Below are 21720 nucleotides of genomic sequence, written 5' to 3' on the forward strand. Positions count from 1 at the left end.
TACAGAATTTTTATCCTCTTAACATTAAGACATGCACATTTGTATTGGCTTAGTTTAATCTCTTCAATAAACACATACTTCTTAAATCTAGACTTGGAGGCATCTTATTTCCTTAATGAAAAATTAATATGAAATAGTAATTGGACACAAAGCATTTCTTTTTACATGAGAGTAATTTAAACATGGCTTGGGTTCTCTTGATAGCAGTAAAAACATGAAGCCATTTCAACACACAAAAAAACTATGGAATACCTGGAATTTTGTATTAACCCCGTTTTCTAAGTCTAGAGAAGGTGCTTAGATTTTCCCAGGAAATGACCTTTGTTGGAACTTGTCCTTGAGAGTCCTCCTCTGATGCCACTTCCCTGCATCTCCCCTGGTGTCTTCCTCTTTCCCTTCCCGTACCTCTAGCTGTGTCTGTTCTTTGTGGGTATCGCCCTTCCTTCCTTGTGTCTGGTCTCACTGCTGCACTGACCTCCTGGAGATAGGTCCTGCCTTCCTTATCTCATACTCTGAGCAAGCACAGTGCCTGACACATAGGTGTTGACCAAATATTTTTGAATGGAGGAAAGAGACATGCGAGGTGGGGGTGAGGGAGGGTGGGATTGAGAGGGACACAGTGATAGTACGGAATGAAATAAGGTCTTGAAATGAGACGATATGGATAAAACAGCGGCTTTGACAGTGGATCTCTGCTTTCACGTATTGTCATTTGCATGTACACAAACTGATTAAATCCTGGTTTTAATTACAGTAAAAACTAATATCTCCTTGGAATTTAAATGTCAACATATATGTTAAAGTCTAGGGGCACCTGGCTGGCTCAGTCAGTAGCACATGCGAATCGATCTCAGGGTTGTGAGTTCGAGCACCACGTTGGGTGTGGAGATTGCTTAAAAATAAAATCTTTGTAAGTCTCTACTTGTTCTTCTAGGAATAAATCAAAAAACCTGAATCCCTGACAAATATAGCCATCTTACAGATTTTTCTTTAACTCCTTGCCTCATTTCTTGGTTGCCCCAATTTTAATCAAAACTGGGTTTCCTGGAATGAGTAGACTAAAGTTAAATATTTTGGTCACTGTTATGAAATCCTTTGTGGTTTGGAAGCGGTACTCCTTTAGTGTCTCAAGAGCTTCATTCATGTTCCGCACACAGTGTAATGGTGTGATACCGGTAACTGAGCTTCAGAAGGAGAAGTTTAAATGCAGAACCTCCAAATTTGGAGGTTGAACAAGACTTGGAGGGAAGTCAGGGTGTAGCTTTCTTAACTTGCTGGTAAAACCAATTGGTACTAGGTATAACCCACTTAGTACTACAGATTTTCTTGTCAAGTACCTTCATAGCTCAGAAAACAATTTCTTTTCATGATTATTTTGTATAAGAAGCTGAATTGCTTTCAAACTTTGCTCACTTTTTAAATAGAACTCTTCTAGAACCTGAATTTTAAGTAATTGACACTGTCAGGGGGTCATATAGTCTTATGAGTAACCAAACATTTAAGATTAAAAGAAATGAGTTCTGGGTATCATCACCTTTTTCTAATAATGAGATTGTTTCCAGTACTAAAATACTTTAAAAACGAATTGTTCTCTGGGTACTTTTTGCTGCTAATAAACATCTCTTTTTACAGGATTCATGAATAAAATTTTCCATCCCAACATTGATGAAGCGTAAGTAACTATTTAAAAATGTTTAAATCTTAGCAGCAACTGCTCTTATTAGCATTCATCTCTCATCTCTCTCTCTCTCCCCATTATTTAAAAAAAGTCTCAGTTCTATCTTTCTGGATTTTATCAACAGAGAGGACTGTATGGTCTCTTAAACTATAGAGGCCCAGGGATATGATATTCTAACCCACTTCGTTCACACTCGGCTGTTGGGCTGCTTAGTTTTTCCATTGCCATGATTAGGTCCTTTATTCCCCCTCCCCCCCCACCCCCCAACACCCAGCTCACATGTGTAATAGTTCACATCTCTGTTCTCTTTGCATGGACACAGTCATAGATCTGTTTTCTGCGTACAGATTTACTCTTTTCAGCCCGTAAAGTGTTTCTTAGTTCTTAAGAGTAAAGCAAACATGAATGACCGTGGTTTCATTTCCGTTAATGAGTCTTACTTACCCTTTCTTTCCTTCTAATATTTTATTAGTGATATTTTAAAATATTCTTCCTATTGTGTATTTCTGATGCTATTTACAATATGTGATTTTTTTGTTCTGCAGTCTTTCCTTGTTGTGACTAAATTTTGCTATTACACACACACACACACACACACACACACACACACACACACACACACACAGGTATTCTGAACTCTGTGAGTAGGTTGTATATACACATGATGCCCTGCTGACTTTCTGTACTTCTGTGTATCGTCATTTTAACAACAAAGATGTTTTGTTACATAAGTACAGTATACTCGCTAGGTTCAGGAATTGAGTATCAATACTGTACTTTTTAATCTGCCGCAGCCCAGCAATGCACCTTTTTGGCACCCGTCCCCCCCTCCCCATGAAAGATACAGTCAGGGATCATATATTGCACTTAGTTGTCAATGTTTCTTTATAAACTACTATAATCTCAAATAGTTCCTCAGCTTCTATAAAGTTGACATTTTTAAAAGAAGATAGATCAGTTATTTTAAAGACCATCCCTCAATTTGGGGTTGCTGATATTTCCTCGTCATGAGGTTCAGAATATGCACTTAAGACCAGAAAACCACAAAGCGTAATTGTGTCCTCAGGGTGCTGGGGAGACATACGGGTTTGTCTGTCCCTGGCTGCTAGTGTTAATTTTAATCACCTGTGAAGGTGTTGTCTGGTTTCTCCATTGTATAGTTTCTGATTTTTGCTTTTAGTCTCTAAGGAAGCACTAAGACTTTGCATATATTCTGCTCTTCATCATACTTTCCCTAATTGGGATTTTTTTCCCCTTCCTTCCTCCCTCCCTTCCTCTTTAAAGTACTCTTCTTGGTAAATAAAATTAGCTTCCAGGTACATGAAACTAGCTTCCTAATTTTTTAAAAAAATGCCATTCTTTCCATCTGTTTCAGGTCAGGAACTGTGTGTCTAGATGTAATTAATCAAACTTGGACAGCTCTCTATGGTGAGTTTGGCCATGGAATACTTTTTAGAGATGTTGCGACACTGCCTAAAAAATGTTGTCTGGCTTTTCTTTGGTTTAAGATGTTTTGTTGGGAATGGGAAAGGATTAAGAGGGCCTGGATGGGAATGTTTGATCAGTGAAAAAAACTATTTTCTCCCAAGTACAAACTTTGACTTAACAGGAATCTAAAATAATCTTGTGAGATTTGGAACTTAAGGTATAGTGATGTACATATGCGGACATAAAATAAACATGTAAGCATGTGTGTGTTCAGAAGCACATTTTATACATGTTTACCTGTAATACCTTGGAGTTTGGGAAAAACTCCTAGGAATGTCCCTGTGAAGCGAGATGGTGTATTTACAGGTTTGGGGAGTCCTCTGTTTTGAAGGCCCAACCTCATTGTGGAGCCTTGCCTCGGTGCTAACGTCAACATCTCTCTTACGGTGAACCAGCCCACCAGTTGCATGTACTGCGTGGACCCGTGTACTGTTTTATGTAGCACAATGCTCAGCATCGCAGAGAGATGTCAGGAACATCAGGCCTTTTCTGCCTGAGCTTGAAACTTGGTTGGGGAGCTACAAATATTTGGAAATCTATGTAAAGTTAATTAGGAATACAACCGATCAGTCTCCCCTGCCCCACCATGTGCAGGTTCTCAGGTGTCACAGGCTCTCATGCCCCCCCCCCCCCCCCCCCAACGAGGCTTCCCCTGGCACTCCAGCTGATCTCACCCCTACACTCCACAGCCCTTCTTGTGGCCCACTTCTACTTTTTACCTGTGCGTGGTGTTCCTGCCCACTTTTTTATGCCACTAGATTACTTCCCGCCACAGGGGCCGCTGGGGTGCATTTCTGGCTGGTGTGTGTGTCCCAGCACTCCTAGCACCGTGCCTGTACCCATGTGCGGTGGAAGAGTGAGTAGAGCAGGGAACAGACCGCCCCCAGAAGTTCAAGAAAGTCCCCTGAGGCAGGGCTTGACGAGCGCGGGCCTTTCTTACTGAAGAATCAGAAGACCTCTTACTCCAGCCACGGTCTGCAGACCGCTTTGCCAGATACCTTGCACGGGGCCGGTGCGTGGGGCCCGCCATGGAAAGCTGGTCACCAGCAGCACACCGTTAGTCCTCCTTTCGAGTTGCTTTTCTCCTCCTGATTCTGCCATTCAAGAATCATTTCCTTCGCCCGGAGGTACCCTCCCTGGTCTTTATATGGCTGGCACCTTCTTTTCTCACCTCCGACATCTCTCCGAGAAACCTTTCCTAGCTACTCCATCTAAAACAACGTTCCTCCAAAGCAGAGCACTCTGTAGTAAAAACCTGCCTTTGAAGCAGCATTTGTTTATTGTTTGTCTGTAAGCCCAAGAGCAGGGGCGATTGTGTGTTGTGTGTGTGTGTGTACACACGTATACAGTTGCCTAAAACAGTGCATGGTGTACAATAAGGGTTCAGATCTTTGTTGAATTATTGACTGAATGAATCATGCCTAGTAGTGTTAAACATGAGAATTTTAGGGATACAATGGCTTCTAAGGAGATGAGGCAACAAGAAAGAACATATACTCTGAGGTTGGTTAAATGGATTCCTTTTAAGATTTTTTTTTTTTTTTTTGGTAAAAATGTCTCATTGGCAGGCTGCCTGGAATAGCTGATGTAATGATGTGTTTTCTTAAACTGCATTCACATTTTAGAAATGTACATAACAAAATACTACGTGCTGGTTCCCATTACAGTAAAGTAAATTGGACTTCAACTACTTCTTTTACTATTGACCAGAAAAGCTTTGTGGAAGAGATTTGCTGATTCTCAAGTACTTCCCATCACAAAACAGATTTTTAAAAAAATAACAGCTTATTGAATTATAATTCGTACACATGATATTCACCCATTTAGAGCATGTAATTTGATAGTTTTTAAGCAAAGTCACAGTTATGCATAGCCATCACCACCTTTTCATCATAGAAGATTTTCTTCACCTTAAAAAAAAATACCCAAAACCCCGTACCCTTCAGCTGTCACTCCTCCATCCCTCTAACCTTCCTCCCTGAACCCTAGGCAGTGACTGATCTACTTGTTGTCTCTACAGATTTGCCTATTCTGGGATTTTTATAAGGGAATATGTAATGTGTTGTCTTTTGTGACTGGCTCTTTTGAGTTCACATAATGCTTTCAAGCTTCATCGTGTTGTAGCATGAGTTGGTACTTTATACCTTTCGTGGCCAGATAATAGTCTATTGTACAGCTACCACGTTTTTATCCATTTGTCAGATGATGGCCATTTGGGCTGTTTCTACCATTCAGCTGCTTTGAATAATGCCTGTATAAATGTTTGTGCACAAGTTTCTATGTGGACATATGTTTTCGTTTTTCTTGGGTGTGTACCTAGGAACAGAACTGCTGAATGCCATGGTAACTCTGGGCAGCCATTTGAGGAACTGACAGACTGTTTTCCAAAATGGTTGTACCATTTTACTTTCCTACCAGCGGGTGTATGAAATTCAGAACAGACTTGGAAGCAGAAGCCCAGCGTAACTTAAGATTTATTTCATCACATGTATGGAATGTTAGTAAAGCATTACTTTGTCAAGCACTTAGTAACAAGGATTAAATCACATTGGTCAAAGTGAACTTTGTTTTCCCTCTTACATGTGTATAAGTTATCATTAAGTGTTCCATATCACATGAACGTGGACACACTAACGTTGCAGATAATGCAGGGACCCAAGAAGGAGGATTATTGGAGTGTGGTCAAAAATGCATACTCAGCATGGGAGAAGTGTTCTGACATTTTGCTTAAACCCAAACTGCTCCTCAAGAAAAGTCAACATTTCTTTCATGGGAAGTTTTAGGAGCAGGGAATTACAATTTATGTAAAAGTACATAGAAATGGTTGGCACCAATGACCTTGAAATTTCTTTTAGACTTAATCTGATCCTGAAATTGAAACTGAATTTTTATTACAAACTGCCAAAGACTCTGGCATTGAAGGTTAGTCTATAATTGGTAAATTTGGAGTCATTCAGTTTCCTGCTATGATTCTTGAGAGAATCTTAGTTCAAAGGACAAAAACCCTAATTTAATATAAAACAGTGGGAGAAAGTTGGCATGTTAATACAAACATTCAGCTGAAAACCAAAAGGCTTAGCCTGGCAACCAAAACTTGTCTCAACACCTCTGCCATATAACACAGCGAGGAGCAAGGAGTTACTTGTGAAATTTCCTGCAATTAACTTCACCGCAAGGCATGTGCTGTGCAATGGATATACCTATTTGTAGAATAGCAGCAATTCCCAGTTGAAACTTCAGATTTATACTTCTCATAACCTGCTATTAATCAGTGTTCATGTTTGTAGCAGATTTAGTTCTCTAGTCCCCCCACCCACCCCCAAAAAGAAAATTGATTTCTGGTTGCCCACGTTGACTCATTCCTTCTATTGTCATTTGTTTTCCTTTGCCAAGTTCCCATGTAGTTTGTTCATTCAGAAACTTAGAATTGGTACGACTGTAGTGTAATCACCCAGTAATTTTCAATTTTGTATTATTTAACCTTGCAAGAGAGTTAATTATAGTGGGTAATATGGTTAATTTCCTAAAGATGCTTGTCATCATACGAAGCCATTGAGTATGAAGTTACTGTTGTTAACCCTTGTGCCATTAAAAGGAAAGTTGCAGATGCCATCACAAAATTGATTTGATTTGATTTCCTGCATGAACGCATCTTTTTCTTGCCTTTTTTTTTTTTTTTTTTTTTAATATATCCCTTCCTGCTCTTCCAGACACAAGGGTAAAAGCTCTGGAAAACTTAAAATGCAGGCAAGAGGATCTGAATTTTTTTTAGTTTCAGAAACAACTGTGATTTTAAAGATTGATGGAAGGAAAGTTTATTAAACCACAGGCAACTTTTTAAGCGTTCCTACCTACCATTTTCCAGTTTCCCTTTTTACTCCCAAATATATTTTATCTGCAGTTGGCTTTTCTGCCCACACTCCTGGAGGCCCGTGTACCTCCACTTCAACTCAGCTGTAATTTCTTTCCCACCTCTCTGGGTCATGCATTCTTCACCTCTGTCAATTGTGTTTCTCTCCAGTTCAATTTTACTTATTTTTCAACTGACTTGGTAAGTTACTTATTTTGTGGATTAAGTTGTGGACACGTAAGGTCAAAGACAATTTTCTTACAAATTGGGCAGTTTACAGTTTTATTCTTTCTCACCTTTAGGGGTGCTAACCAATGGACTGGATACTCCTCTTATTTTGCTGGTGAGAAAAATCAACATTTGGGAAATTGACTGGGGAGTCAGTCACAGACAAATGAAGTTGCCTACAACAAAAGGAGTACTTCAGGGACTTAAATTAAAAATTTTTTTTTTAATGTTTTACTTATTTTGGGTACAGAGAGAGATAGAGCATGAGAGGGGGAGGGGCAGAGAGAGGGAGACACAGAATCTGAAGCAGGCTCCAGGCTCTGAGCTTGCTGTCTGCACAGAGCCTGACGCGGGGCTCGAACCCACAAACGTGAGATCTGACCTGAGCCGAAGCCGGCCGCTCAACCGACTGAGCCACCCAGGCGCCCCTTCAGGGACTTAAATTAGACAAGAGAAACGAAGTTTCTTTGACTAAGTATTTAGAACCATTTTATTTTTTTTTTCATTTTTTTAATGTTTATTTTATTTTTGAGAGAAAGAGACAGAGCGCAAGTGGGGGAGGAGCAGAGAGAGAGGGAGACACAGAATCTGAAGCAGGCACCAGGCTCTGAGCTGTCAGTACAGAGCCTGATGTGGGCTCGAACTTAATAAACCGCAAGATCATGACCTGAGCCGAAGTCAGCTGCTTAACCGACTGAGCCACCCAGGCACCCCAACATTTAGAACAATTTTAAACTATAAGTTTATTTAATAGTACTATACTGTGGGCCTATTTAATTTAAGCTTTCTCATGCTGGAAATATTTATTCCATCCCTCTTTTCAGTCAAGTGGCCTGTGAGTCTTTCCAAACAATTAAAATTCTGGCTAAAGGTAACTGTCCCAAAATAATGCTTTATGTTCCACTAGCATTTGCTGTGTTTCTAGCCATTTTAATGTAGCTACACAGACAAGAGATACATGTATCTGTCTGCATGGATGATTGATTGGCCAACAACTACCTTTTGAGAACAGGCTTGAAAACTCAGTATTGATCCGTCCATGCTGGAATCATAAACATCAGCCTGCCTTTGGAGCAGCTGGATGTCATTACGAGTCTAAGTCTTAGAGGCCAAGTGGAGGAGTTTCTTTCCACTACTGTGGAGCAGATGTCAACTGCAGGAGATAAAGAAACATGCCGAGTTTGGTATTTGATGGCTTCAGCAATGCTTAGCTAGCTCCATGGTCCACCTCCTCTGTCTGCCTGCTTGGAGGTATTCAAATGTGGTGTTGGTATGTGGCCCAGGAGATTAACTATGCACAGGAAAACAGGGTCATCTTGAAGTTGAAAAACTTTACAGAAACTCATTAAAAACACCGCATTCAGGTTCACCGGTGGTCAGTATTAGGATCATGGAGTGGTCAGGCTTCCAGAGTGTGGGACAGTGACCCGGGCTGTAACCCTGACAGACAGACAGACACAGCTATGTTCCACCCTCTTGGAGGCTTCAGTTTCAGGGCCCCATCATGATGATACAGCCTTGTCTCCTCGTCACTTGCTTGTGATCACTGTGTAAAGTCTTTGCCATGTGTGGCCACTTCCCTTGTAACTGCATGTAGTTATCTTTTTTTCCTGACCTTAAAGACAGACTAAATTATTACCTAGTAATTAAAAACTTTAGTAATGAGTTTTGCTGTGACTGTAAGAATACCAGCTAGCTAATTATACATTACCTGCCCATATTCCTGGAAACTTAATAACAAATCCTATCCCTGTGTTTCAGCTAGCAGTTATTTAAGGTAAGCAGGGTCCTACAAGTTTTGAATGGATGAGCGCCTAGTCTAAACAGCACCCAAGGGAAGTGGGAGGTGCTTGAGACCCACATGGCAGCAAAGGTCATGTATTTGGTGGACAGGAACCTGCTTTCTTCCTTGTGATCTCTGGCAGCGTTCATGTTCTGCAGATCTCTACAGTTGAAGGCCTCGGAGGGAGGGAGCTGCAGTGAGCGGGAGATGGTTTTCTCGGTCTGGCAGAGCACGATAAAACGTTCCATGTTCTGTAACTACACACCTCTGGTTGGTGGCCTGGTGATCTGGCACTTAGTGGAATGTATCTGGTGTTCATCCAGGTTTTAGTTCCCTATGTCTTTGACATTGCCCTTTCCAACGTATAACAAAAATATCTGTTTTTACCTTGGAATACTTAAAAATTATAATGCTCCCACTCGTGAGATTAAGTATATCAATCATACTGCAAAACTTCTTTGTTCATTAATACTTATTCCTACTAATTGCACTCCTTTTTTCTTTTTTGAAAGGTGTGAAAAGTGTTTTGTTTTTTTGCTTGCATGACCCTCTTCATAAGACCTTATTCTGTCTTTAAAAGATCCCCATGGACTAACTTGAGAACATTTGTAAATCTGATGAATTCAGACCTTTTACATACTTTATCCACACAAACACAGGAGACCCTCTCAGTGGAGTAATTGGATACATTCTTGAATTCATCATCCAGCAGATTGGTGGCTTGATACATGATTCCATCAGCAGCATGTCAGCATTCAGTAAACTGTGGTATGGCAGGCCTTGTGGCCAGCTGGCCCTGTGCCACGGCACCACAGGACGTCCTTGTGGGGTGGTCTGCTTCTGCTCGCCATGTATGTGCCCTGAGAACAGCGGTAGGAATAGGTTTTTCTCTTTGAAGTGGGGTTTGAATTAGTTCTTTTGGAGGATATTATTTTTAATCTCAATGCCATTTTTTCTTGTACGTCCACAAGGGCATTTCTGAGGGCATTCCTCCTGAGCAGTGTTTTTGAAGTTTTCTTCAAGATGTCTGTCACCTTTTAGGGTCCCTGCTTGCCATGTCCTGCACGTAGAACAACTGCTTGAGCCCAAGAAGTGCCGTTCCTTGGGTGAAGAAATTTATAGGTTTCGGACTCTTTGTGTATGAGGGTAGAATTTCACTTTTTTTTAGTGTTCACAGACTGTAAGCAGGAGAAATTTTAAAATCCATCATTAATATTCCAGTTTCTTAGGAGCTAGCTAACTCACATCTATCTGTTAACCCAAATTATTAAATAACTGAGCGAAATCTGGAAATTTTATCTGCCCTGGTTCAATCCGATAAAAATGTGACTACATGTACATTAATGTGTGTGTTTAACTCTTCCCCCTACCAAAAATAATGGACTGAAATGGATTTTATGCTTGGTTTTCTTTTGAATGCATATAAATTTATGACTTGCTTAGAAGTTTATGGTAGATTACTTACAGTTGCATGTAAGATGAGCAAAGGTCAGTTAATGGGGTTTTGAAAGGTCAGCTTCCAATTTTCTCTAATAAATCAAGGATATTAATAACATGGTTGAAATTCTCAAGTGATCTCAACTATGTAGCCATTAGCTTCAACCATAATGGCCAAAAGTCCATGGACAGAGATCTGTATAAGTCTTAGAGAATCATTAGTTCTAGTCCACGAGAATCAACAAGTGATTTTTCTCCAAATTTTTACCTCTAATTGTGAGTGGAACTTTTATTTTCTTCTTCTCAGCCCTGCTCCCTGTTGAATTATAGAAGAGATAAATACTTTGAGGAGTTGTGGTTAATACAGTGAATTTCAACTTGAGAAGTCAGAGGTCCTCCATCAGAGGGCAGGGGACCAGTGAGCTATACATTTGGATAGCATGCTTCTGAAATATGAAAAGTTCTCAAGGAAAACAAGACTCGCTCATGATGGGAAATGGCCTGAGTGATTGTTTTAAGGGAGCTTTCTTCGGTTATAGAGGCAAGGGTTTGGAGCCTGGAAGGCCACCAGCGAGGGTGGCTGCCCTGATCTGGGGTAGAATAGTACATCGGGCTTGGTGTAGTTACATGCCAGAAAAATCAGAAGAGGAACCAGAGCCATTTTAAGACAGGTAGCGAGTCTGGAAAACTGAGTACGTGAATACATGGAATAAAGGAGGAAAAGCCTAACCAAAGTCCTTCTGGAGGTTTGCAGCCTAGGGAAAGGATGTTGGAGTCTACTTAGGTATCAGGAAAAATGATTAGGTTTTCAAAGAAGTAATTTTAGACATATCAAGTTTGATAAGACCAGAAATATAAAGGACTGATTAGAAAGATTTGGTAGTTACTAACACAGACTTATTTCTTTAAAATTGCAAGATGATGAGCTTCCCAGAGTAAGAGTATCTAGAGCTACTTCCAACACAGCAAACCACAGAGTTCTCACTGCTGTGCAAGTGAATGATGTCTTTCCCAGCAAAGTTTTCTTTATGTTATTTGGCTTTAAAAGGACTTTAAAAGGGCTTTGGACATGTAGGGAACAAGGAGTAGATTACAAAAGTGGGGGGAGTGGGGTAGTTGGGTGGCCTTTGAGGAGAGGAGTGGCTTTGATGATTCTTGGCACCTAGTCATGACTGAGCTGTGTATTCACAGTGGTTTCTAAGTTACAGCATTTTGGGTGTTAAACCTAAAAAGCAGATGAGTATTATGGAAGTTAATGTCTCTGGGGGGAATGCCTGCCTGGTAATTCTAGTTCCTGGTGGGCCAGACCACGTCAAGCTTCAGGCAGCCACAGGCTTTTAACCTGAAGATAGCAGCATGCTTTATTACCAAAGTTTTCATTTTAATGTTCGAAGGAAATAGAGGAGGAAGAAATAACTTTTGGTCACTGGTTCATAAACAGCCAAGAATAAAACATGATATGTGATTCATCCCTCCTGTGTTTTCTCCTCTAAGTCATTACTGTCTTTTTGTGAGTCACCTGGAGTAGGATGGCTTTACTTTAAGAATTGGTGCATTTTTATTCCCCTTTGCGACTCATTTTAATTAACATATATACCATACAGGTAGCTGAAATTTCTACTCTAAGAAGATGGCGTATTTTTATAAATATTTTAGGCTAGTCCTTTGATGCCGTATGAAGCCTATTCTAGAGTCCTTTTTAGTGATGTGTAATTCTTCCTTGCAAGGAACTGCAGTATTATACTTCTCTTTTTGCAGAGGAAGAAATTTAGATGCAGAGAGGAAGAGACCTGCCTAAGGTCAAAGAACAAGTCAGTGGAAGGCCTGAGATTAGACTTGTGGTCTTCTAGGTTTTCCATCTGTTGTCCACCATTTTGCTGGAGAGTGTTCGGTGCAATGGAATTTGCTCTACCCAATGTCCGCGGTGTGTTAGGTGATACACCTCGCTGCCTCTTCTACTCTAAAGCAGCCCTTTCTTGCCCCTCTCATATGGATCCACTTCCTCTGACCTTTAGTTCGGAATAGCTCCACCTGGAGGAAGTGACCGTGACAGGAGTGGGCAGGAAGGAATGCTGAAAGGGGCAGGGAGTGGCTCCCCCTGAGCAACTTAGCTGAGAGCCCTGGATATTTTCAGGAGCCCACGAACAGAAGGCTCTAGGGACAGGGGGTGTAGAGGAGGTAGCGTTTCCTGGCTGTGCATTTCTGTACACACGGGTGCCAGCCTGCTCTAGGTCAGGGTCCGTGGGCTAGGTATGAGGTCTGAGACTCCACAGGTAGTTCTGATGGACAAACAGCCAGGCCCTAGACTCACCTAGGAACCATGGCTCTGGGTTGAAGGGAGTAAATGGTGCTACTTTTGATGAGAGATCAGTAGGATTTGAGTGTTTTTAAAAATTAAATTGGAATACAAAGTATTAGTGTAAATGCCTAAACTGAGGACTGAGTTGCTATTGTTGCTATAATATCAGGCTGAAGAATCTGTCTTTGTGGACTGCATTTTTATGAACGCTGGTTTAGTCCACAGCTCATTGAAAGCCATACTTTTTGGGGCACCTCGTGGCTCAGTGGGTTAAGCATCTGACTCTTGATAATTACTCAGATCGTGATCTCCCGATCCATGAGATCGAGCCCCACATTGGGCTCTGTGCTGACAGTGTGGAGCCTGTTGGGATTCTCCCTCTCCCTCCCTCTCTGCCCTTCCCTCGCTCCCTTGTGTGCTCCCAAACAGACAACGCCGCATTTCTCCAGGATCTTTTCCTTTAAAAATTATGGCAGCCAGTTATGGAGACAGCTGACTGTAATCTCTCTACTGGGCATCCCATGTCTGGCTCTCTCCCTTTCAAAAAGTAGGTTAATTTTTTTAAAAAAGACTTTGAACTGATGTTAACTTATTATTATTATTATTATTATTATTATTATTATCATTAATTCTAGGGGAAAATATTCATTTTATGATGGATTTTTCCAAAAGTGAGTATCTTTATTTTCACTCTTAGTTTGTAGTTTAGGTCTCTTCTGCCAACATTGATCTTGAAAGATGATTTTTCTCTGCAACTTGTGAGAGAGGCTTCCTTGGGAAGGGCCCTCAGTGGTAATCACTGTCAGCCACTACGTGAAGGTGGCCAAAGCCACAGCATCCTGGTCTTTAAAATGTTCCCTCTGTGCCTGGAGCTGGGCTGTGTACTTTTCCTTTCCTGCCCTTCTGTTTTACAAGTGTGAATCAGCACATCTGTAAAATGGGTCAGAAGTGTGTTGATGGAGGAAGGCAGGAAAAGGAGGGTAGAACAAATACTTTTGAGGGTTCCTTTACTTTACTTGGGAACAAACACCTACGCAGAGCCACCTATTGGTAGCTTGAGAAACTGAAAAGTTGTGGGGAAAGGGTATAAAAATCCCTTCCTGGAACACATGAAACACCTAGTTATGAAACATGTTGTCCGCCATATTTCTCAAGTCTTTCTAAAGCACTTCTGAACTTAAAGAGAATAAATCAGACACTTTTTTTTAAGGTTTTTGTTATTTGATAGGAATGAATATTCAGCTGCTAATCTTTTTTTTTTTTTTAACCTTTATTTTAAAGCAAGAGCATGGAGGGAGCCAGGGAGAGAGAATCTTTAGCAGGCTCCATGCTCAGTGTGGAGCCCTAACATGGGGCTCGATTCCATGACCCCGGGACTATGACCGGAGCCTAAACCAAGAGTCGGACGCTCAACCGGCCGAGCCACCCAGGCACGCCAGCTGCTCACCGTTTTAAGTAGCACCTCTAATGACCACCAGACGGGAGACCTCCCAGCTCACCACATGCCGGTATCTGTGAATGGCCGTGGGCTACTTTTCTGTGGTTGAGCTACTTGAAAACAAGCACACTGCTTCTGTGAAGTATCAGACAGTTCAGCCACAGAAATGCCTAACGATCTCTGCTTAGATCATTCTAGTGGCCCTCAACCTGTGAGAAGGGAAGACTTTGAGATGAGGGTGGCCATCTCTGAGGATATGTAGTATTAATGCCCAGATGTGGTAGTAGCTCCTGCTGTCATGAAAGTTTAGACAACGTTCATTTCATCTACTGACAGAGGCAGCATGGTAGATAAGCCCGGGTTTGAAATCTGCTTCTTGGATGAGTTCCCTAACCTCTTTGTGCCACAGTTTCCCCGAATGCAGAATGGAGATGGTAATTAGCTCTTTGGCTGTAGTGAAACTAAGTGTACGTGTGAAGCATGTACAAGGGCCCAGCTGGTAAGTGCACGCTGGCTGCTACCGTTCCTGCTTCTATTATTAGTGTTAATGTGACTCTTGTTAACTCTCCTCTGGGATCATGTTCAGTTTGTAAACCTCCCACTCCTTGTTTTTCCTTCAGAATTATTTGCCTCAATTTTTTAGACTTCTGTTTTATTTAAATATTTCATACATGCAAAAGTAGAAAGGACACGTTTATAGGAAAATGCCATTTTTAAAGGTAAAAAAGCAAAGTGTCGCTTGAAGTGTGAAAGTAGAAGTCGTAAGCCTATTTGTTGCCTTGAGATGACTTTTTAAATACTTTTACGATATGTATGGTACATGCTTCCAATTCTAGAGAAATACCATTTTATGGGCTTTTTCCTTCCATCATTACAGCATAAATATTTTCCCCTATTCTTTATTATTCTCTAGTTTTCTCTATCAGCCTTTGAGTAGTTTTCAGTTGGTTTTTTGAATATGTTGCTTCCTTTTTAAAAATAAAATTATAAGGGCGCCTGGGTGGCTCAGTCGGGTAAGCGGCCGACTTTGGCTCAGATCATGATCTCGGGGTTCGTGAGCTTGAGCCCCGCATCAGGCTGTGAGCCTGGAGCCTGCTTCAGAATCTGTCTCCTTCTCTCTCTGCCCTTCCCCTGCTCACGCTCTGTCTGTCTCTTAAAAATAAATAAATAAATAAAATTGTAAGTAAGATAGGAAAAAACTTACTTCAGGTGATTGGGGTTACCTTGAAAGATTATTTCTGTTTTCCTTTTTTGATTAGGAATCTCTGCATTTACTTCCTGGTATAGGAATATCTTACTATAACGTGCTTCATTGAGAAGTTAGCCTTTTGGAGGTGACATAGCTTCAGTCTATACGTAATACCAACTCTCCGTAACTTGGGGTTCAAGGTGAACCAGCTCTGTCAGTACCCGCTACATGGGAACAGGACTGTGCTGGCTGTCCTGGGACTGTCCGTGACATTGCTGTCAATACCTGAGCTGTCCAGTACGCGTTCTACTAGCGAAGCGTAGTTATATAAATTTGAATTAATTAGAATTAATTAAAAATTCAATTCTTCAGTCCCACCAGCCACAGTGCTTCAGCAGCCACATGTGACTAGCAGCTACCATATTGGACAGTGCAGATACAGCGCAAGTCAGGGAGGGGCAGAGAGAGGGAGACACAGATACGAAGCAGGCCCCAGGTTCTGAGCCATCAGCACAGAGCCCGACGCAGGGCTCAAACTCGAAAACCGTGAGATCATGACCTGAGCCGAAGTTGGACGCTCAACCGACTGAGCCACCTAGGTGACCCAGCACTGTTGACATTTTGGCTCAGATACTTACTTATTGTAAAGGGCTGTCCTGCGCATTGTAGTATGTTTAGCAGCAGCTCTGCCTCTGTCCACGAGTGCTGGTGGCATCACCTGTCCTCCTCCCTCATCCAGATGTGACAACCAGCTTTTTCCAGACATCACGACATGTCTGCTGGGGAGCAAAATCACCCCTGGCTGAGAACCACTAATCTAAAGTGATGGGCTTTGACCAAATGCTTATTGAAAATCTTGCATAAGAGTTCTCTAATACATGAAAAGAGCAGAGTAAGTGAAAGAGTGGTTTTTATGCTGTACGTTAGTATTCCCTCCAGAAGGAGAAATTTCTCTATCAAACATGATACAGTAACTGGCGCAGGGCAGAGAGCTGGCAGCACTAAGATCCACCCTTCACGGGCTGTGAACGGGAGTCAGGGCGTCACTGAAGTGACAGGAACGTGCAAGGCCTGTTCCCTTTATAAAACCCTGTGACTGGAGGGCTCTTGTTGACTTTGCTGTGTGTGTAAATGTCATCTGTGTTCCCACCACGTTGTGCCGCATCTGGCAAGACGGAGTCAATAAATGTTTATTAAAGCAATCATTAATAAATTCAGTAAATTGATACTTCTTTGTCTTACAGTTATCTATGATTTTAAGTGGTCTATGTAGGTTCCTACCTTCATTAGCCAGAATAATTGAAAAACTGGTTATAAAAAAACACTGGTTATATTTATGTCCATTAAAGCTGATGAGAATTGAATTAATGCCAAGGTGCATAAAATCCTTTGTAAGATCTGGTGCTTGAATACTTTGCAAAGCAGGGACTTTCAAAGCTGGAGAAAAAGGCGACATTAAGAGATAATTACTCACTTTGTAAGAATGTTGAGTATGGGTACACATGTTTTAATTAGACACTTTAAATGTACTATATCTGAATTCTGGGTTTAAAATGTGGAGTGAATTAGAATTAGGACAGTTGCCTTTGAAAGCAAATATCTGGTATACCTTCATCTGATTCTTCAAATGAAAATTAAATTAAAAATTTTTAAATTGGTATTGAAAGGAATATGTGATACAGGTCATATGTGTAATGGAGCACACTTTTATGGAAAACTTTGATGTGGTTATTTAAGAACATAAGTAGTTTTGATTACGGAATTCAAGTGAATTCAGGTGAACTTGTCTTTTTTCTCTGTGTGACATATTTCTGTTTGTCTTTTCAGATCTTACCAATATATTTGAGTCCTTCCTGCCCCAGTTGTTGGCCTATCCCAACCCAATAGATCCTCTCAACGGTGATGCTGCAGCCATGTACCTCCATCGACCGGAAGAATACAAGCAGAAAATTAAAGGTAAGAAGGCAAATAGATTCAACTGGAGACAGAAGAAGTTCTGTCATTTGGGCTAGGATCATTAAATAAAAGCCCTTAGTTACTAAAACAGGCCTAAAAAGAGACTGCTCTCTGTGGGCTGGAGCGGAGCTCACTAGCCCCCACAGTTCCGAGGGTCATGGACGCCTTGGGAAGGCTGAGGGTCCCAGCAAGGAGGAAGAGGAGGAGAGGGCAGGAGGCACGTGTTGGGTGCTGCCGGAAATCCCTGCGGATACCCAGGCAAAGAACTTGAGCCTTCATTACCTTCCTTTTGTAAAATTAGAAGATTGGACTTGAGAGTAAAATATGAAAGGCATAATCTTGCATTTGTTTCCGGACAGTGTCACCCAGGCCACTTGGGGAAGCAGTTAACTTTGGAAGTTGAGAAATGCCATGTTTATCCTTATGCCTTTTTTTTTTTGGTATAATTTTACATATTGAATTGAGAATGCCCATCCGGCTTCTTTTCTTGGCCCCATGCTGATTTTCTTGGACTTTGGAGACCTTATGTCTGGGCACATTTCTTCCCTGCTGCAGGGACCTGGCCCCAGGGCCCAGTGTTCTAGTAAAACTTGGAATGTGCTGTTTGAGTCAGAAAGGTCCCGGGGTGGTAGTGCTCTCAGTCATCCTTCAGGAGATAAAATCCCGCTGCCTCATTCTTACACAGTTTACCTGCCGATGGGACGTGAAGTTCACTGAAATGAACTTGCAGTTTGGAAAGAGCCTCTAGAACTGCACAGAGGCTTCCTGGTGTTCATTTTCACCTCTCCATGTGCTTGAGGACCTTCGTAGTGAAGAGTCTAGATAAAGTCCCCCCAGAGAGGGAAGGAATTCAGAGTCCATGAAAGTAGGCCTGCTCTACTAGCCAGATGGCAGGCCTTGGTATCACCTAATTTTGAGCATGACTTGTCCATCTGTAGAGCAGTTTGGAATGTCATCTCTTGCCAACTGTGTGTCCCCTCTGAGGTCCATTTGCAAGAGGTGGCAGCAGAAATATTTTACAAGAGCGTGGAACACATAAGCCTTCACTCTACACTATGTAGGTACGAGACAGGTGCGTTTGAAGCTGTTTTTTGAACAATGGCTTACCTTTTCTTTGTTTTCTCCTCTTCTGATCTCTGTAGGGTATTCTTTGGTACTTTTGTTGAGATAGAAAAGAAATAAATCTACACCAATTAATTACCAAGTATTTTGCAAATTAAAATCCAGTTTATGTAGCAGAATATCTGTAAAGCCAAATAAACATGTATTTCAAGATAAAAAAGCAGTCTGTTTCAACCAGCTACAATTCTGTTATGAGACTGTATTAAAATTATGGCATAGGAGGGGTGCTTGGGTGGCTCAGTCGGTTAAACCTCCGACTTTGGCTCAGGTTGTGATCTCACGTTCATGGGTTCGAGCCCCACGTCGGGCTCTGTGCTGACCGCTCAGAACCTGGAGCCTGCTTCTGATGCTATGTCTCCCTCTGTCTCTGCCCCTCCCCCACTTATGCTCAGTCTCTCTCTCTCTGTATCAAAACTAAATAAAACATTTTAAAAAAATAATAAGATTATGGCAGAGGAATCACTTCACCATGTCTGCAGCCCACAGACATCTCAGTGTGGAGCATATTTCTATAGTTCTTACATTCATTATGCCTCAGCAATTTAGCACTCTTCCTGTTTCAGTACATATCTGCTGTAGTACCAATTACAAAAGGAATCTGATCTACATTTTTATTTCAGAATGGCAAGCTCTAGCTTAGGGCATTTTAGCTTGCTGAAATTTCAGTGTTGGCTGTCATTTGTCTTCCTTCATAATCTGAAAATCAGGGCTAGAACTATCTTAATTGGCTTAGACTCACTCCTCTGGCCCCTGGCCTGTTGGTCTTCCTCTTCCTCCTAGGTTTTCCTCCACCCCCCAGCCTATCAGAGGCACTCCCATTTCCGAAGCCTTTTTCAGACTTCTCTGTCCTTTGCTCTAAACCTCTGAGATCTAGTTTGTTTTCCCTCCTCTACTGATAATCTGTGAACTCAATTCGCCCTAATCATTTGGACCCTTCTCAAGACCCATTTTCCTGACTTCTCGGCAGCTTTGGTATTTTGCCCCTTCCCTTCCTGAAAACTTTTCTCATTCCATTCCTAAACATGGTCATTCTCTTAAGATTCAATTCTTCAGCCCTCTCTCATCCTCCATCACCACTTGGGGAGCTAATTCATTCCCCACAGCTTTGATAATTCCCTCCAGGTAGGTGATTTCCAAATGTGTCTAGATGTGACCGCTCTCCCAGGCCACCTTTCCAGACATTTCCACGCCTAGCCTTATAGGTCAGTGTAGGTAAACTTTCTTACCAGGAATATTAGTCAGCATTCATATTTAGTTGATGCTTTTTTTTTTAGGGAAATACAAACTGCCTGTCGGATGGCCGGGCACCAGTGGAGCTGTCTAAAGATGGGGCACTTTTCCTGCTTAAAGCCTTCACTGAGTGGCATCTTGGTGTGCCGTTCAGGGCTTTCTCACTATCTATGTGATCTCCGTCTGTGCCTGTTCTCCTGAATGTATCAATACGTGACCATCAGATCAGATGCGTGTCAGATACCCAACTGTCGATTATTACAGAATACCCTATTTCAGGGGAAGTTTCAGCCCTACAGGAAAAACAGAAACAAAATGGAATGACTTAACTATAGACCCCATAACCCATACAGACCTGTACATTTTGCCTTATTTGCTTCAGCTGCACATGTGGTTCTCAGGGTTGTCTTTTAACATCCCAGCCACGTCCTCCTCCCTGTGCTGTGGGGGAGGCCGTGCTTTGCCCCTGGACTGGCGTCTCCCACGCTGCAGCTGAGCATTCCTTCCCCCGGGCTTCTCTGCGATGGCACTTGGCAGCTGATGGCTTTTATCTGCATCTTGGCTGCTCATTAGTGACCTTGCTCTTCATTTTTCTATCTCCTGAAAGGCCTTGACCTAGTAAGCCCTTAAAACATACGTGTTTCCTTGAATACACTGAAGAGGGCTAACAGGATCACATTACAGTGTCAAAGAACAATGTCAAAGTGCAGCAACTTCTTTCCACAAATGAAGCAAAGTAGCTGATCCCTTCGAGGGTGAAAAATAAAATTTCTCGGGGCACGTCGGGGCTTAGTCAGTTAAGCAGCCGACTTCAGCTCAGGTCATGATCTCATAGTTTGTAAGTTCGAGCCCTGCGTCGGGCTCTGTGCTGACAGCTCAGAGCCTGGAGCCTGCTTCCGATTCTGTGTCTCCTCCTCTCTCTGCCCCTCCCCTGCTCACGCTCTGTCTCATCTCTCAAACATAAACAAACATTTAAAAAAACAAAATAAAATTTTTGAGATTAATAAACTGTTCTCTCAATCTAAAAGGTAAATTGAGGTAAGTTCTTACCTAGTCAGGAGCTTTTGAAATCTCTGTGTTAGGAGGAATTTGTAGGGATCTGTAAAGGGCCAGATTTGGCCACAGATCGTCTCTCGTCACACATTCTCTTTTTTTCTTTTTAAACACCCCTTTAAAAACGTACAGCATAGTCCCCGCTAGGCCCCTGCATTATTCACATTCGGCAGGCCTGTTTGGCCGTGGTCCTTCCTCTCGTGCTCCTCCCCTGCAGCTCCGTCGGAAGAAAACGCATAAGGACATGAGGATGTGTTTCTCTTCCGCTGATATTCCGAATAGGGTTCTGTCTTGTCTCTTCACATCGTGGGTAGGCTCTTTACTTAAAAACAGTGTGCACTTCAGAGTTTTCAGGAACACGTTTGTTTGCTTGTTCAGCAGCTCTTAAAACTTTCAGCTGGCAGATCCAGCCTAGACTACAGCAGCATAAATCTTCAGGTAAATAATAGATGACAGAGTCACCCGGGTGAGCCATATCTCCAGATAGCAGCTCATTCCTGAGCAGATTGAGAGACTGTTTTACCAGCTGCTTCGAAAACCTGACAGGCAGGATCTGTCGAGACTAAAATCTATTCCTAAAATAATAGATTTGGGCTGACTGTAATTATATAACTGCAAGTCAAAAAATGATGGGGCATTTCCTTACGAATTGCTGTGGAATCATAAGTAGTCCTGTTCTAGCTGGGCAGCGAATCGTTTTATTAACACAGAGATGAAAGTATGAGGTTCGCATTTCCCCAGTTGTGCAAGTTGGGAGGCGTGCAGGCTGGACACACCAGCAAGGCTGGAGCGAGGGTGCCCCGGCAGCCGAACCGAAGGCCGGCTAGCACCGAACGCCGTCCCAGACGTCTGCTGGCTCGGCCAGGGCCCCGGGTGGTCGGCCGCCTCATACCCACTCAGCCGGGACGTTTTCCTACCCCCAGAAGGGATGGCCCAGGGGGGTTCTGGGATGGAGATTCCGATTCCTGC

The 21720-nt window shown here is 42.2% G+C and overlaps 1 protein-coding gene across 5 annotated transcripts in view; it reads left to right on the forward strand.

Moving 5' to 3' along the window:
• UBE2H (ubiquitin conjugating enzyme E2 H) overlaps positions 1-21720 on the forward strand; it is a 102809-nt gene that overhangs the window by 76551 nt on the left and 4538 nt on the right. For 3 of the 5 annotated variants that reach the window (XM_029923546.1, XM_029923540.1, XM_029923532.1), the window contains 3 exons: positions 1633-1672; positions 3054-3106; positions 17218-17346. In XM_029923546.1, the coding sequence (XP_029779406.1) occupies positions 1633-1672; positions 3054-3106; positions 17218-17346 (222 nt within the window). The remainder of the gene's footprint in view (positions 1-1632; positions 1673-3053; positions 3107-17217; positions 17347-21720) is intronic. The other 2 variants (XM_029923565.1, XM_029923555.1) reach the window with 1 other exon arrangement.

Source organism: Suricata suricatta, chromosome 2 (genome assembly GCF_006229205.1).
Source record: "Suricata suricatta isolate VVHF042 chromosome 2, meerkat_22Aug2017_6uvM2_HiC, whole genome shotgun sequence".
NCBI classification, from domain to species: domain Eukaryota; kingdom Metazoa; phylum Chordata; class Mammalia; order Carnivora; family Herpestidae; genus Suricata; species Suricata suricatta.